Source organism: Condylura cristata, unplaced genomic scaffold, assembly GCF_000260355.1.
Source record: "Condylura cristata isolate star-nosed mole 26May11 unplaced genomic scaffold, ConCri1.0 scaffold00015, whole genome shotgun sequence".
NCBI classification, from domain to species: Eukaryota; Metazoa; Chordata; class Mammalia; order Eulipotyphla; family Talpidae; genus Condylura; species Condylura cristata.
Window position 1 is genome coordinate 1525678 of NW_004567116.1, and position 15863 is coordinate 1541540.

The 15863-nt window shown below is 64.2% G+C and overlaps 2 protein-coding genes across 3 annotated transcripts; both read right to left on the reverse strand.

Moving 5' to 3' along the window:
• Positions 1–517: 517 nt before the first annotated feature.
• On the reverse strand, positions 518–6992 carry RAB1B (RAB1B, member RAS oncogene family). Its single transcript, XM_004682600.2, has 6 exons — positions 6889–6992; positions 5355–5427; positions 4970–5065; positions 4777–4872; positions 1964–2095; positions 518–1883 (listed from the first exon to the last, which is right to left on the reverse strand). Exons 1-6 carry the CDS (start codon positions 6900–6902, stop codon positions 1689–1691), a joined length of 606 nt encoding a protein of 201 aa, XP_004682657.1. The 5' UTR covers positions 6903–6992; the 3' UTR covers positions 518–1688.
• A 671-nt stretch (positions 6993–7663) lies between these two features.
• On the reverse strand, positions 7664–15794 carry KLC2 (kinesin light chain 2). Of its 2 annotated transcripts, none has more exons than XM_012725509.1 (15): positions 15252–15794; positions 12805–13035; positions 12647–12716; positions 11864–12086; positions 11260–11347; positions 11032–11133; positions 10789–10962; positions 10600–10699; positions 10045–10094; positions 9894–9961; positions 9479–9587; positions 9235–9384; positions 9038–9162; positions 8891–8954; positions 7664–8551 (listed from the first exon to the last, which is right to left on the reverse strand). In XM_012725509.1, the coding sequence occupies exons 1-15, from the start codon at positions 15477–15479 to the stop codon at positions 8468–8470; spliced, it is 1866 nt and encodes a 621-aa protein (XP_012580963.1). In that variant the 5' UTR covers positions 15480–15794; the 3' UTR covers positions 7664–8467. The 2 variants fall into 2 exon arrangements, with proteins under 2 accessions (XP_012580963.1, XP_004682659.1); XM_004682602.2 differs by having other exon boundaries at positions 8897–8954; positions 15252–15792.
• Positions 15795–15863: the final 69 nt, after the last annotated feature.

Genomic DNA, 15863 nt, shown 5'->3' on the forward strand with positions numbered 1-15863 from the left:
CCTGCCTGGCCGCCCCGCCCCGGCCTTCGCCCCGGGAGCCCACCCCGGCCTCGCTCAGTCCGCTCGATGGGTGCACACCCCCCGGCCTCACGCCGCGCCCCTCCGGGGCTGGGTCCCGGAGCCCCAGCCGAGAGGTCTCGAGGGCGGCGACTGGGCCGCCGCGCCAGGCGCCAGACGCACCTGTCCGGACCTACAGCACAGCGGGGATGGGGTCGGCCCGGGGCTCTGGAGGGGCCGCGGCCCAAGCGCACCTCCCGGCGGCGCCGGAGAGGGTGTTGGCGTGCGCCGCTCGCAGGTGCGCGCCGAGGGCAAGCCGCACTGGGCCCGTGGGGCCCGGGCAGCGCCGAGCGAGCGGAGCAGGCAGCTCTCCTGGCTTCAGAAGTGGGTCAAGGGCTTTCCACAGCAACCCTAGCACAGAGAGTCCACGCAGGACCCCCGCACCCCACCAAGCCGGGGGCTCCGGCCCCCTGCCCCCCATCCTGGGCTGCGACCACAGACCACACTCAGCCACCACAACTTCCTTGCAAAAACCCTCAGCTTACCAGAGGGCCAGTGGAAATTTATTGGATTTTTTTTTGTCCTTTTCCGTCTTCCCCCAAGTGGCTTTTCCTTGCAAAACGCCTGACATGACACCAGAGGGGCACCTGGGAGTGGGGCCCCCAGGGACTTAAATACAAGCTGGAGGGCAGGGCGCACAGGTGGGGCAGGCCAGAGACAGTGAGGGCGGTGGGTGGAGACCTAAGGTTTGGTTTCCAGCAGGAAGCCCGCCGGAGGGAGGGGTCCCCGGTGGGGGTGAAGTGGCCCCCAACCTGGGGTTGTACCCACATTCCCCAGAGAAGTAGCCACAGGGGCAGGATCCACCCTCACAGGCCCAGGGGACACAAGCAGCCAGATGCGCCTCCTGGGAGAGGGAGGCGGTGCTGGCAGGGTGAGGGTTAAGGCTGACGCCGCGGCTGGTGGGCCTTCCGCCTCCACCTGCCTCGGGGACAAAGGGGCTCCGCAGGCAGGCTGGCAGCGCAGACCTGGCTCGGCAGGGCAGGGGCAGGGCAGGGGCGGCAGGAGCAGGCTCCCTCTGGGCTCAAGTCACAGGCCCGGCCAGCTGCCCGCCCACCTGCCCGGGGTGAGCTCAGGCCCCCAAGGCCGGATGGCTGAGCTGTGACAGGTGTGGGAGGAGGCACGGCGGAGGGGAGGGTGGGCTGTGGGTTGCTGCAGCCCCCCCACCCCTGCCCCACATCCCAGGTCCGGGGTCCCCTAGCCCCATTCCCGGCCCTAGGCGCAGACAGTGGCCAGAGGCAGTAGAGGCCAGAGAACCTTCGGCTCTTGGGGAAGGGCTGAAGAAAAGGAAAAGGGGCAAGAGGAGAAACCCACTGCAGCATACGTGGGGGGCAGGGGCGGGACAGAGGAGCCCTCACCCCAAAGAAGGGTGTGTGCTAGGGTGTCTCTTAACATTACCCAGAGGCAGCAGCAGAGCGAGCCCTGCCCCCAGCCCAGCCCCAGGTTTCCTCCCTAAGGGGCCTGACAGAACTGGGGCTCAGGGCAGCAGGCAGATGGGCCAGAGGGAGATGGGGAGCTCAGGACACCCCAAAGCCACAGACTCAAATGCCCCAGGAAAGGGAGGCACCTCCTGCCCCCTCCAGGGGCATCATCTGGAGAAGGTGCCCCATCCTGTCCCAGCTCACACGGCCCTCCTAGCAACAGCCCCCACCAGCCGGCTTCACAGGGGTGCTGTCAATCTTGAGGTTGGGCCGTTCACCCCCTGAGGCGGCCCCAGGCCCCATCCGCTTTTTGATCTCAGCAGCCATGGTCATGAACGCCTGCTCCACGTTGGTCGCGTTCTTGGCACTCGTCTCCAGGAAGGGGATGCCCAGTGAGTCTGCAAACTCCTGCAGAGCAAGAGGGGAGTAGGGGAGCCAGTGTGAGGTGTGGGGGGCGGCCTCCGGGGTGGGGCCCGGGTCCCGCTCACCTTGGCTGTGGTGTTGTCCACCACCTTCTTGGTGGTGAGGTCACTCTTGTTGCCCACCAGGAGCTTATTGACGTTCTCGCTGGCGTAACGGTCTATCTCCTGCAGCCACTGCTTCACGTTGGCATAGGACTCCTGGAGCAGCCGGGGTCCGAAGTTAATTTGCGCCCCAACTCCCACCCTACCCTAGGCTTGGAGAACTGGGGCTTTTGGGGACAGAGGATGGTCCTGAGAAAGGCACCCCGAGCTCAGGGACCCGGAGGAAGCGCCCCAAGCAGGCTCTGCTTTTCTCCCCACCCTCCCCCTCGACGAGAACCCAAAGTCAGGCCCAGGACGCCCTGGCAGTCTGGCCAACAGTCCGCCAGCCTTGCTTCCTGCAACTGCAGCTGCTCGGCTCTCCCTGAGACACGAACAGGCCAGCCGACTCAAGTGGGGACTAGACACCTGGCAGCAGGAAAGCAAGCCAGGAAGAGAGAAGCAGAGAGTAACAGGTGGACGCAAGACGGGAAGCGCCCGTGGTGGCGCTTAAGTCCCTTCAGGTTTGAAGTTTTGTGGCAAGTGGATGGTCTTCCTGGGAGGACCCAGGTCGGTAAGGGAGACAGGTGCCTGGCACAGCCCGATGTTTGTCCTGCCTCTGTTATCAGCAGCCTCCAATTCAGCCTGGCTCTCCAGTCCAGCCAGTGCCCACCCTCATACATGGACAAATAACAGAACTTTCTGGAAAGGGCTTGAGCTAGAGCCACTTTCCCTTGCTGGGGGTATGACATCACACTGGGCTCAAACTTACACCTCCCGCCACATCCTGGGCTGGGCCCCGAGTGAGGCATGGGGGACACCCAGGGGACAGAGGGCATCATACACGCCAGGACAGCCCGGGGCGCTGGCCTGACAGGAATGGGCAGGCGGGGGCTGCAGGACAGCCCAGAGCCGTGGATCCACCTTGCTGGGCGCAAGGTCAAAGGGAAGGGCACGGGGCGGGTTCTTGGGGGGTGGGGAGGAGAGGGACGTGGCTGGCTGCTGGCCCTGGGCAGGGTGGAGGGCAAGTGGGCCAGAGGATGGAGGCTCAGTCCGGCTCCATCTCAAACTGCCGGGGCCAGCAGCTTCCTCAGCAAGGAGGAGTCAATGGGGGAGATGAAGACCAGATCGCACCAGCAAGAAGGGGACCTGCTGAGAGGCGTCGGCTACCCAGGAGGCAGCGCCCTGAGGCAGGGAGTGGAGCCGGAGAGGAGAGGCCAGCAAGCACGGTGTATCTGCCCTGACCTCTGGCCCCAGCTTCCTAATATCCCAGAAGAGTCTGGGGGAAGGGGTGGCTGTGAGCGCGAGAGACTGAATGTGGGCCTGTCCCGAACAAGGCTTCATTAGCGGAGCTATTATCCTCATCACTGCTATTATTACGGGGGCCAGCTTTCAGGGGTGCTGGAACGGAGGAGCCTTGGGAAGGGCTAGGTGGGGGAGGCAGCGCTCTGGTCAGGTGGCAGAACTCTGCGAGAGATGGGGGCAGGTTTGGGAAGACAGGGTGTTCTGCAGTCAAGCTCAGGGAAAGCTCCTGGCGCAGGCGAGGGGGTGCCTGGGACCCCAAAGCGCCGAGTTCAGGTGCCAGATTTGCTTTTCCTGACCGTGAGGCCGGGCATAAGTGACTTAACACCCTGCCAGGGTGTCTGCTCATCTGGAAACAGGGGCTCCGTCACTTAGCTCACGGGTGCCAGCGTGAGAACGGGGCCTAGCAGAGAGGAGGCGCCGCGGGGTGGAGGACAGAGAAGAGCAGCGACACCGCAGGGGCGTCTGCCCAGCTCTGGCCGAAGTCAGGCCTTGGAGCGGCACAGGGGAAGGAAGCAGGGCCAGAGCTGGGAGCACTGTTTCTGGGGCTGTGGGGGCAGCCCAGGAAAACCAGTAAGAAACCTCTGGAAAGAGAAGGCTGTGGCGGGAGTGGGCAGCCAGTGCACAGAGTAAGTTTTCAAGGAGAGGGGAGAACAGATAAAGCCACGAGGAGCTGCCTGGGCCGAGAGCTGAAGTAAGGTCAGGGATCTGGCAGCCGGAGCCCGAGGTGACCTCTGCCCGAGCGGCGCACCACCAACCTGGGGAGCCCGGGGCTAGCTAGGCGGCTGGGCACAAAGAGGAGACGCCGCCCCTGACTGGCTGCCCAGCTGAGGAGCCTGCTCACTACTGACCCAGTTCGTCACCATCACGCGGGCCACAGGCAGACCTCCTTAGGGTGTGACACGCACACAGCAGTGGACAGGTTCTCAAATGCTAATGTGGGGGGGACTATGGTGGTGGGCAGCACCACTGCCAATGACGTGGGCCACGCTCCCAGCGTGGGTCCCGCTGGGCCAGGCCCCAGGCTGCCTCCTGGGGCCTCAATTGCTCCGAAGTAGTCAGCTGACTAAGCCCCGCCCACCACAGGCACCAGGGGCCCGATGTCTCTCACAAGGTGGCAAATGTGGCAGGGAATGGGAGGCCTGGTTCTGCCCAGACCCCACAGCAGGGCCTCGGGGGTCCACTCCAGCGGCTCCCCCTCGAAAATGAGCAGCCCAGTCTCCTCCTCAGGCAGCACCGAAAAGAGTGTGTGGGAGAGACCCACGGGCAGCAGACCCCTCCTGTCTTCCCGCTGCCCCCTCAGCAGCGGACTTCACTGGATCTGCCTGTTCTGCTCCCCGCCCTGTCACTAGTGAACCAACCCTCTCACCCTCTGGCCTGTACCCCAGTTCTTCCATGCAAAAATAACAAAAGAAAGAAAGAGTGGGAAGAGAAAAATGAAACAAGAGCCAAAGCGTTGTGGTCGAAGCAGCCATGCTGGGGATGGGGTGCAGGAATACCTGATCAGTGACGTCATACACCACGATGATGCCATGAGCCCCCCGGTAGTAGCTGGAAGTGATGGTCCGGAACCTCTCCTGACCAGCTGTGTCCCACTACCAGACAGGAGGGGGCAGGTCAGCCCTGAGCCCAGGCCACAGCACCTTCCCAAGGTGCAGTACACACTGGGGCCCCGGGAAGAGCCGCACTCACAATCTGGAGTTTGATGGTTTTGCCATCCAGCTCGATGGTTCGGATCTTGAAGTCCACCCCGATGGTGCTGATGTAGCTCTCTGTGTACGTGTCATCCTGAATGATTGGGAACCCGGGGGGTGGCGTGAGCGAATAGGCCCGAGAACCACTGGAAAACCTTCCCCAAGGTTCCCGCCCAGCCTCCTCCTACACACCAAGCCCCAGTTCTCAGCACCCCAACTTGCCAGCCCTGCGCCCGGGGTTCAGTCAGCTGTGGTGCTCACGGGCCCTGCACTGTCATCTTCGGTCGCTTGGGGTTTGCAACTACTCTGCTCGAGGTTGCCCCTTCTCCCTCCTGCCCGCCTGAGTCAGCACCCCAGGGATGGTAAGGGGGCTTCTTACTCACAGCAAACCGCAGGAGCAGGCACGACTTGCCCACACCAGAGTCACCAATCAAAAGCAGCTTAAACAGGTAGTCACTAGAGAGAAAGAGGGGACGGCGTGACGGCAGGCAGGGAGCGCACCAGCCGTCACCCCGAGCTCCAGCTGTAGTGTCCCCGCACGGTGAGGGGGCCGCGGTCCCAGAGGGGAAGACTGACCAGTGCGCTAACACAGCTGCCCAAAGGCTGAGTTTGAAGTCGCTTTAGGAAGAAAGAAGCCAAGGATCCCAGAGACAGGGCTGGGTATCCTGCCACCCTGATGCCCGAGACTCGGGTGCACGGGCGCTGTTAACCCCGCTGCACACCCTGTGAATGCCTGGCTTGACAGGGAGGCGAAGCCACCCCACACAGTGAGCATCTGCAGAGCCTCACAGGAAGCCACCGGAGGTGGCCACCGCGGCGGTGACAAGGGCAGCTGATGGGTGGCGCGCCTGCTGTGCTGGCCCCGGGCAGTACTTCTGCGCTGAGAACATCTTGCCCGAGCCTCGCACAGTCCAGAAAGTGGGCGTTTGTCTTCCCGGCTACAGTGGAAGCAGAGGTCAGCGAAAGGAGCCGACTGGTCCCGCACTATGTCAGGGTGAAACCTTTAAGACTGGCGGACAGGCTCACAATCCAAAGTCTGTGGAGCCTGTCGGTCGCCAACTCTGTTGCTCTTTCTCATCCAGCTCAGAACTACCCTTCCCCAAGGAAATCTGAGGCCGGGATCCGGAGGACAAAAAGGAAGTGGCAGAAGAGGAAGAAGACAACCGCACTGGGGAAAGCTGTCAGCGACAAGTCTGGGGCACGCGGTGGGGGCCACCTACGCGTGGGGGAGTGACCAAGAGCGGAGCGATTGAGAGGCAGAATCCCACTGGGAGACGCGAGCCACGTTCCTCTACGCGCCTGGGCAGTGTGACAGCGAAGGAAAGGGGTGTGACGCGGGGGCCTCCAAAGGTGGGGAGAGGGCGGGAAGAGAGCCGCGGCCCCGCACGGGGAGGGCGGCCGTCCTGGGGGGGATCTGCGGGACCACGACCCAGAGCGGCGCCTCGGGGCCTCCCGCGGCCACCCGGGGAACGGGATTCCGGGAGAACGGGAAGGACAGACGGGTTTATGGTCGTGTCTTAAAGGTCCAAGATCGCAGACTATGTGGCGACAGTCAGAGTGTCGGGGCAGTCGTCAGTATTCAGACCGCTGCTCTCACGCAGCAGGTGGGGAAACTGAGGGCTGCGGGGTCACCTGACCGGCAAGGACTGGGAGGGCCGGTGTCTCGGTCCCCTGGTAGTGCCCCTCGGGGTCGCAGTCACGGGGCCACTGCACAAGAACTTGGGGTGTCGAGCCCGGGTCCTGGGGGCCCGGAGGGGAGGAGCAGGACCCGGATGTGAGGAGAGGGGGTCAGCGGAAGAGGGACCCGGATGTGGGGGCGCCGCGCTGTCCTGACCCAGACCGGACAGCTCCGGTAAACGTCCAGCCCCGTATTCCGGATCGAGGCTGCGCCGCACGGCGCGGGCGGGGCTCACTCACTATTCGGGGTTCATGGCGGCGGCGGCGGCCCGCTCGGTCGCTCCCAGTCGGCTCTGCTCCGCCTCCCGTTCCAAGATGGTGGCCGCTCCGCCCCAAAAGCCCCGCCCGCCACGCGCAGGCGCAAACAACCCCTACTCAGGTCCGGCCGCACTGCTTCTCGGAACTTGTAGTCTTCTCGCACTGACCGACTGGTCCCCGCTGCGCAGGCGTAAGCGGAGACTCCAGCGCCACGCCAACACCCTCCTCGTCATCTGCGCGCATCGCCTTCTGGGGCTTGTAGTTCGCTGCCTAAACGTACCAGGGCTGGCGTTGAGGACCGCGTCCCTGCGTTGGAAGCTCACTTTGAAGTTGACACGTTTCACATCTGCCTGACAGAGGCAGCCACCTTTCCCCTTCCCTCCCACCTCCTGAAGTTGTGAGCATTAGTAAAGTTAATTTGTGCAGGGTTCTGCGTGTGCCGGTGCTCCTTAGTGTCAGCCCCAGTGGCTTTAAAGATGAAAAGGCCGAGTTGCAAGAACTCCCTCAAGGTCATACCGCTTAGTTGAGGGGAGAGCTCACTGCCCACGGCCTTAGCATCTCAGAGGTCAAAATCATTAGGAAAAAACATTTTGAAGGTGTGGGGTCCCCAAGTCATTCTGGGGAGGCAGATGTCTGGGTTCCAGCTGTGCGGGCTGGACGTGAGCATCGACTGCGCACCCCATTCGCCAACCTCCGAGCCCCACCCCAGTGTGAAGTCACCAGAGGTCCTCGGATCTCCGCTCCAAACAAGCCCAGCTCAGATTCAAACCATCTTTATTTCTACAGCAACATTTGAAAATAGAGAGCGACCGCCTGACTCCCCCTCCCCCAGAAGTGGGACGGCCCCTCCCGCACGGGCCACCCCAGACCCTCACGCAAAGCAGCAGGCGTGGGAGAGGCGCAGAGCCCAGCCGAGCCTGGGGCGGGCGGGCAGTGCATAGGCCCCGTGCCGGGCAGGGCCTGCGAGGGGGGATGGCAGGGCGGGGGCCCGGGGAGCCTCGAGGGACCAGAGAGAGAAGGTCGGGGACCTCGGGGACCTGGGGATGCACCGCCTGGGGAGGTGGAGCCTGGGAGATACCACCACGCGAAATGGGGGTGATTAAGGCCTGGGCGGTCCCACTAGAGAAGGGCAGGGTGAAGAGAGGTACACCTTGAACTAAGGGAGGGCGCGGCCAATAACTTATTTCTCTATATACAGAAGGGACAGCCGGAGGCAGGGTGCTGGAGTTCAGCGGTGCAGTGTTCCTGGCCCGGGGTAAGGGTGGGGCTGGGGAGAGAGGGCTACTGAGTCTCTCTACCTTGGAGAGCAGCCCTGGCCTCTCCCCTGGCCCTGACCTAGGGAGGGGGCCCTGCTGGAAGGAATAAATAAGGGGTAGAGCTGAATAGGCAGGCCCAGCCTCCAGGGCTCAGGCAGAAATGACAAGGGAGGGGGTTACCCTGAGATTGAACAGAAAAGATGGGCTCTTGGGAGAGACAGGCGGGACAAGCAGCAGGCCCAAGCGCAGGGCAGGGTGGGGAGAGTGGCTGGAGGTGGCTCTGGCGACTGGCGGCCCCTTCAAGATTAGCCCACCAGGGAGCTTCGTCGGGAGAGGTCCATGGAGCTGGAGCTGAGGGTGCGGCTGTCGGAGAGGCCTGTCCCTCCAGCCTGTGGACAGAGGGGCAGAAGGCTCAGCCTCATGCTGCTGTGGGTTTGTGCTTCCCTGGCCTGAAGGGAGCTGACCAGCCAGAGTCCCTGTGGCAGACCCAGGGCCTTGCCTGGGTGCTGAGACGCCCCCCAGCCCTACAGCCTTCCAGTTACTGCGCTGGCAGGGGCGCCGACTTGCCCACCCCAGGCAGGGGCATGTCTCCATGTGTCTCCCATGCCCAGCCCGAAGCCAGCCTGGGGCGGGCAGACACTGTTGCCAGATGAAGACATGCTGGAGGAGAATCTGGGCTGATGCTGGCCATGCAGGCCTGGGGTCTGAGGTCTGGCCCTGATCCCCACCTGTACCTGGGCTGGCTCTTCCACACTCTTGTTGAGGAAGTTGAGGGAACTGGCTCGCTTCATCCTAAGGAGAAAGATGGCAGAGATTTATTGGTCACGCTGAGGGGAAGGGGCGCATCTTGGGGCTCACTGGGAGTAGGGGTTCACCTGGGGTTAGGGGCCTCCTGGGGGCCACCACCCTGCAGTTTTTTCACCAGCATCTCACTGCTGCGCCTCAGGGCATCCCGGAGCTTCCCAAAGGAGCCGCTGCGCCGCAGGGAGCCGCTCCCGTCCTGTGGGGCGGTGCGTTTGTCTCAGCCCTGCTGGCTGGGTACCTCCTGGCTCCCCTCACCCCCCAGACTCACCCCACTCCACTCGGGCGTGGGCCCTGCATCCTCCAAGTCAGACTCAGACCGTGGCCCGGCCCCATCGCGGCTGCTGCGGCGGTCTCCCCGCCCAGCACTGCCGTCTTTCAGCAATTCCACCACCTTGGTCTGGCTGGCGGGGTCCAGTCCCTGAGGGAGGGCGGGAGCGTGAGGCTGAGCCTGGGTCCGGGCACGGGACACGGACTCGCGGACACACGCCACCCCCCGTGCAGCCCGTCACCACCTGCTTGCGGCTGCGGCTGGCGCAGTCCTCCAGCGTGTGCGCGGCCTCCAGCTTGCCCTGGCGCCGGTACAGGGCCCCCAGGCTGCGCAGCGTGGTGTTGACTGTGGGGCTGCGACAGACAAGGGGCCAGCATCAGCCCCCCCTCCCCAGGCCCCAGGCCCATCCTGATCCAGCCCATGCGCAGCTCAAGCAGCGGCGGCCAGCCAGAGCCCAGCCCCTCCTCCGGGTCACGTGCAGGGCCAGGCCGCCAGGACTCTCCTGTCCCGGCCCCGAGCCCAGCGGGGTGACGCGATCGGGCTGTGACTGCCTGGAAGCTGCCTTGGGACCGGCAGCCCCCGGCTCCGTCCTTGGAGCAGCTCTGGGGGGCGGAGTGGGCGGTGCGGAGCGCCGAGCCTGGCTGCGACCCCGTCCTCACCTATCTACTTTACAGGCCTTGTACCAGCTGCCATACTCCCCGTAGGGGGTGCTGTCCCGGCGCTTGTCCTGGCGGAAAGAACGGTCAGGGGGTGGGAGAAGCCGCTCGGTCCACGTCCAGGTCCAGCAGTGGCCCTGCCCCACCGAGCTACCTTGCTCTCCTCCCGCTCCTCAGCGTGCATCCAGATGGGCTTGTTGTCCCCTGGGGGAGAAGCGAGGCGGTCACCAGCCGACCACACAGGCCTCCTGGGGGGACTTGTACACAGGACTAGGCCTGGGGCGGGGCTCGGGGGTGCCGGGGAGGCCCGGGGTAGGGCTTTGTTGAGGGAATGAACGAACAAAAACAGAGCTTGGAAAACGTTACTACTAACACTCCTCTGAGCAGGTGACCACGCACAGGGGTGAAGACCTTCGCGCCTCATCCCCACGCCTGAGGCTCAACGGGATGACGGGCATCAGGGCGGGGGTGACGCCCAGAGGAGCAGGCCCTCCGGGTGAGCGGCTGTCCGGTGGAGACGGGGAAGGCTCCAGGCCAAGCGCGGGGCGGCAGCGGGTGTGGAAGGGCCCAGGAGGCTGTGAGGCAGGTGCGTGTGCACGTGTGCGCCCAAAGGTGAGGCTGGGCTGCCCACCAGTCCCCAGCCCGAGGACCTGCGGGGGTGGGGGGGCGAGCGGACCCGGCCAGGCCTCCCGGGCCCGCCGTGACTCACCGTTCACAGAGCCAAACTCCTTCTCGTGGGCGCGGGTGAGGATCTCCTTGTACAGGGTCTCCGCGTCCTGGTACTTGCCCTGCTTCAGGTAGCAGGAGGCCTGGAGGGGCGGCCAGGGTGAGCAGAGCCTTCCTGTCCTTCCTGCCCGGCCTCCGCCGCCCACCCGCCCGCCCGCCCCGCGCACGGCACCAGGTTGTTCTTGGTCTTGGCCACGTTGGGGTCGTCAGGCCCAAGGCGCGTGGCGTAGATCTCCAGCGCCCGCCGGTAGTAGTATTCCACCTCCTCGGCCTTGCCCTGGTTCTGGCACAGCAGGGCCAGGTTGCTCAGCTGCTTGGCCACATCGGGATGAAACTTGCCCAGCACCTGTGGGAGCCAGGGCTTAGGTCCCGAGCCGGCTGAGGCCCTGCCCCGGCCCACCTCCTGCCGCCCCACCTTCTCCCGGATCTCCAGCGCCCGCTTGCACAGGGGCTCGGCCTCCTTGTACTTGCCGCGCTTGCCGTACAGAACCGCCAGGTTGTTCAGCGTTGCAGCCACCTGGGGGCGGGAGGGTGAGGAGAAAGGAGGTCCAGGAGCAGGACCCACCGACTGGGGGGTGAGGGGGGGCGCTGAAAAACTGGGCACCGAGCCAGGGCAGCCCCGCTCCCACCTGCCCACACTCACGGCAGGATGGTCCTTGCCCAGGGTCTTTTCGCGGATGGCCAAGGCATCGTTGAGCAGGTGGGCGGCCTCCTTGTACTTGTTCTGGTCCCTGGGGGCAGGCGGAGGGTGGTGAGGGGGGCCCTGCCCCACGGGGCTGCACTGGCACACCAGTGTGACCCACAGTGTGGGAAGATATGCCCAGATCCTGCCCTCCAGTTGTGGGGACTCCGGTCAGTTCCAACTCAGCAAGGCGCGCAGAGCTGGGGCACACGCAGACCCCACAGCCTCACACCTAGTGCCCCTCGTTCTCCACCCCCAGCGCCTCTGCTCACGCTGCTCGCGTTCCACCCCGTCGCGTCGGGGCAAGCTCCTCTCCCCCGCAGGACCCTCCCTAGGCCTTAGTGCCTGAGCGGCTGTGCCAGCTCCCAGGGGACTGGAGTCCTCACTGCTACCCATGCTGGACTGAGGCTGCACAGTGCCCAGGCACCACGTGGGCTTGGGCCCCCGGCTTGAGCTCCTTTCTCTGCTGCCCCACTTCTCTGTGCAGCCGAGCCCTGGGCGCGGCCGGCACTGGGGTAAGCCAGGGTGGGCGCCTCTGGGAGCCGAGGGTTGGTGGGGCCCTCACCGGTAGACCAGCGCCAGGATGTTGAGCATGGTGGCCACATCCGGGTGGTCGTGGCCCGACGTCTTCTCCAGGTCCTCCAGGGCCTGCTTGCACAGGGGCACGGCCACCTCGTAGCGGCCCTGCGAGGCGTACTGGATCACCAGGTTGTGCAGGGTGCGCAGCCGCGCTGGGATTTCATAGCCCCCGTGCTGGGCAGCTACATCCCCCCCTCCAGGGCTGGGGGCTGCAAAGCCAAGGGCAGGAGGTCAGATGGCCCCATGATGCTGGGCTGACCCCTGCCAGCGACCTGCCTGATGGGAGGCCCTGAGTAAGCCACTGGCTATTCCACCTCAGCTTCCCAGCTGCAGTCACCCCACAGAGCATGTGAGCCCCAGAAACATTCCAGCTGCGTGTCCCACAGCAAGTCACCCCACTCTGCACCTCAGCATCCTCACTGCGGGAGGCTCCCGCGCCCCGCCATGGCTCTCGGGCGGGCTCAGCGCAGCCCCGCGCGTCCTCCCTCCTAGAAGCTGGGGGCTGGGGGCCTCTGCTCCTGCTCTCAGGCTGCCACGGGCGAGAGCAACACGAACCCCGATGGACTGCTCCGACTTGGAACGACGGGGCTCACCCCTCACGGGGCGGGGCGGGCGCAGGTCACGGGTAAACCCTGCCCTTTGAGGGAAGCCCTGAGGTGCTGGGGCGTGGCCGCCGGACACCAGACAGGAAAGAAGGGCAGCCACGCGGCCCGGAGTGGACCCAGGCGAGCCCGCGCCCCTCCTGCCCCCACCAGCTGCCCCTCCACACCTGGGCTCTGCTCCTCCTCGTTGGGGAACAGGTCGTCCAGGGAGTCTCTGGGGACATCTCCCTTCTCCTCCTGGGAGAGACAGGGCGAGTCAGGGGAGGATGAGCTGCAGCCCCAGCCCCCGCCCCCTTCTGGGTGGGGTGGCGGCGGCAGGGCTCACGCTGGGGGATGCGTCCTCGTCCAGCTTGCGGATCTGGCTCATGAACAGCAAGTGCTGCTTCTCCTCCTCGAGCTGGGCCACCGCCTGCTCGCTGCGCTGCAGCTTCTGCTGCGTCCCGGCCAGCTCCTCCCGCAGCCACTGGTTCTCCTGTACCAGGCGCCGCACCTGAGCCCGCAGCTTCTGCTTCTCCGACTCTACGGCCCCCAGGTGGCTCGACAGTGCTAGGATCACCTGTGGCAGGTGGTCAGGATGAGGAACAGCCCTGCCCACCAGCCCTGGGCCTGCCCTGGCTGACGCGCCGCAGGGCCGAGGCCTCAAAGCTCTGCTCTTGTCCAGGGAGTGGCCCCCAAGGGCCGAAAGACGACAGACAAGACCCAAGGCTGAGAGGCTTGGGGAGCCCCGACAACTTCCTTGTAGTGTCTGTTGGACTGAGAAATTCTGTCCTCTCCTGGGCCACGGCGAGTCCCCCACATTGACAGGCCAGTTCCCACCTCGTTGGGCTGTTGTGGCTGTGGGGTGCTGTGCTTTCCGCGTGCTGGGCCTTCCCTTCCCTCTTGGGGGTTACCCTGAAGTCCCACAGTCGTGCCTATAGCACTGCCCCCCAGTGACTGCTTTCCTGAAGAGCCCAGATCATGCAGCAGAGGGCACCAGAGCCTTGCCAAGTGTCCCAGGCAGCCCCTGCCCTTCTGCAGCTCGCAGGGAAAGAAGGGTTGTGTGTCCCAAACCCCAGGTGATCTGGGGGAACCACAGAAAGAGGAAGAAGATTCAGCGGTCTTAGCCCCACACCCTCCCCACCCTCTGAGACGCCTCTCGTGAGCTCCTGTGCGCCCTGCTCGGGCACCTGGCACAGGCCCTTTCTCCACTTTCACGGTCAGGGGTATTTCTGCATCTTCCCGCTCACGCCCTCAGCCCCAGGAGACAGGGCAGCTTGCCCTGTCCAGGCCATCCAGTATCCCATCTGTGTGGGTGGCTGTGCACCCCAGAGGGGGCCCCTTGCATGCTCATCTCTGCACCTGACGGTCACACAGCCAGAGTGCATGGCCAACACGTCGCCGTAGCAGAGGGCCCGACGCGGGGCCTTGTGCTACAGTTCCTGGTAGATCAGCAAGTGCCTAAGTGACAGGTGTTTTCACAACGACTATCCTTTAATAAAAAAAAAAAAAAGACCCCTCAACAGGCTGGCAGTAGAAGCAGCAGATGGCATGATCCCTATTTTAAAGACAAGGAAACCAAGACGATACCACCTGCCTGGGCTCAGCCAGTTGGTGTCTCAGTCAAGATCGGAAGCGGCCAAGACCCTCTCCCCAGAGCCCAGCTCCTTTGATGCCCCACTGTGCGCGTCCATCCGCCTATCCCCGGACTCCCCAACTTAGGAGAGCCAAAACAGAAGTCCCAATCCCTCTGGCTCTCTCCCGAACACGCGCAAAGCACAGACCTGGGAGTTGGCCTGCCCTCCTCCATGCAGGTGTGCCGACCTGCTGGACCGACCCCAGTTCTCACAGGTCTCCTTTCCTCAACCCTCATGGCCGCCTCTTTGGGCCAAGCCACCACCGACCACTTGAACTGCAGTGGTGGCTTCCGCCCTGCCTGCTTCCACCCTGGCCTGACCCACCACAGTTCATTCTCCACACCTCGGTCATAGGACACTGCGTAAACCCAAGTCAGCCTCCACAGGCTCCCCAATTTCCTGAGAACAAATCCACTTTGAAGAGGTGCAACATGACCTGGCCCTGGTCTTCTGTACAGGTCTCTTCTGTTCTTCTGCCTGCCCTGTGACATTGGCCACAGAGGTCCCTCCACTGTCCCACCATGAGATCTGCCTACCTCAGGACTTTTGTACATGCAGCCTCTAAACCTTTTCTGGAGGCAGGTTCACAACTTCCGTCAGACCTTGACTTAAACGTCATTAGCTCACAAGTCTTGTCTAACAATAGATAAGGTCTCCTGTAAGAAGCTATCACAAGAGCTTGTTCTTTCTTTAGAGAACTTATGTCCATTTGTAATAAATGTGCGTGTTTCTTTTTCTCAGGGCAGGGATCTTGTCTGCCTTGTTAGACGTATCCTCGGCATTTAACACACTGCCTGGCCCACAGTAGGCACTTGGTAGCTCACCTGCTAATGAATGAGGAAGAGAATGAAAATGGAGAAAAACTTGATGGGGGAGGGCGCTCCCTTAAGGATTTTCTATTCGTTCTCCTATGACATCTGCAGTCTACTACCTAGCAGAGAAGCCAGGAGCAGGGCTGAGTTCAGGGGAAGCTGCAGGAGGGGCAGGCTCCCCGGGGGGAGGAAATGGCACAGCTGGGCCGCCAAAGCCCATTCACTTCAACAGATATTTACAGGATCCTACCAAGGAGTAGGGTTGGGGTATCAGGGGACAGATATTTCCCTTTGGAGGGTTCCATGCCTCCCGTGAGCTCCCACTTCAGCACCCCAGATCAGCCTACCTGGGCCTCCCCCAGCCCCAGCTCGATGGCCTCCAGAGAGCGACGCAGGAGGACACAGCGCTCCTGTGAACCAGGTTCTGCATCTCCGGCTTCATGAGTGACCAGGGGCGCGAGCAGGGCACGGTGCTCCCCGCGCAGGGTCTCCAGCCCTTGGATGACAGCTTTGGTGCCCAGCACGATGTCATCTTGGCTCAGCTTCTCCTCCCGGGGAAGCACCATAGTGGCCATGGCCGTGCAGCCTGTGAGGGCGAGGGGGCGGGCAGGGGGTGCCGGGCCTGGGGCCACACCGCCGTCCACCCCGGATTAGGTAAACACCTCCGATCCCCGGGTGCCCGGGTCCCCGGGGTGCCCGGGTCCCCCAGCGGCTGTCCGCACCGTGCCTGCGCTCGGCCTACAGGGGGCGCGCCCGCCCCGCCTCGCCGGGGAGACGCAATGCGGTGCAGCCGGTAAGGCTGGACTCGGATTCGGCCCAGACCACCAGCTAGGCCGGCTCCCCCGGCCAGCCTCCGAGGTTCCCCGGGGACGCCTTCGGATAGGCCGGGGCGCGCCGGAGGCCGGTCCTACGGAGGTGGCAGAGGGCCGCTTCCGCGCGGGAGCCCCGGGCCCCCCAGG

Bases quoted from the DNA above. Each gene is read 5' to 3' on its own strand.
- KLC2 (XM_012725509.1), bottom strand. From the start codon at position 15,479: ATGGCCACTATGGTGCTTCCCCGGGAGGAGAAGCTGAGCCAAGATGAC. The intron at 12,717-12,804 runs GTGAGCCCTGCC...TGTCTCTCCCAG, and splicing joins ACGAGGACGCATCCCCCAGC to GAGGAGAAGGGAGATGTCCC. The intron at 12,087-12,646 runs GTGTGGAGGGGC...TTGGCTTTGCAG, and splicing joins CGAGGAGGAGCAGAGCCCAG to CCCCCAGCCCTGGAGGGGGG.
- RAB1B (XM_004682600.2), bottom strand. The intron at 5,066-5,354 runs GTGAGTAAGAAG...CCAATCATTCAG, and splicing joins GCCTGCTCCTGCGGTTTGCT to GATGACACGTACACAGAGAG. The intron at 1,884-1,963 runs GTGAGCGGGACC...CTTGCTCTGCAG, and splicing joins TGGACAACACCACAGCCAAG to GAGTTTGCAGACTCACTGGG.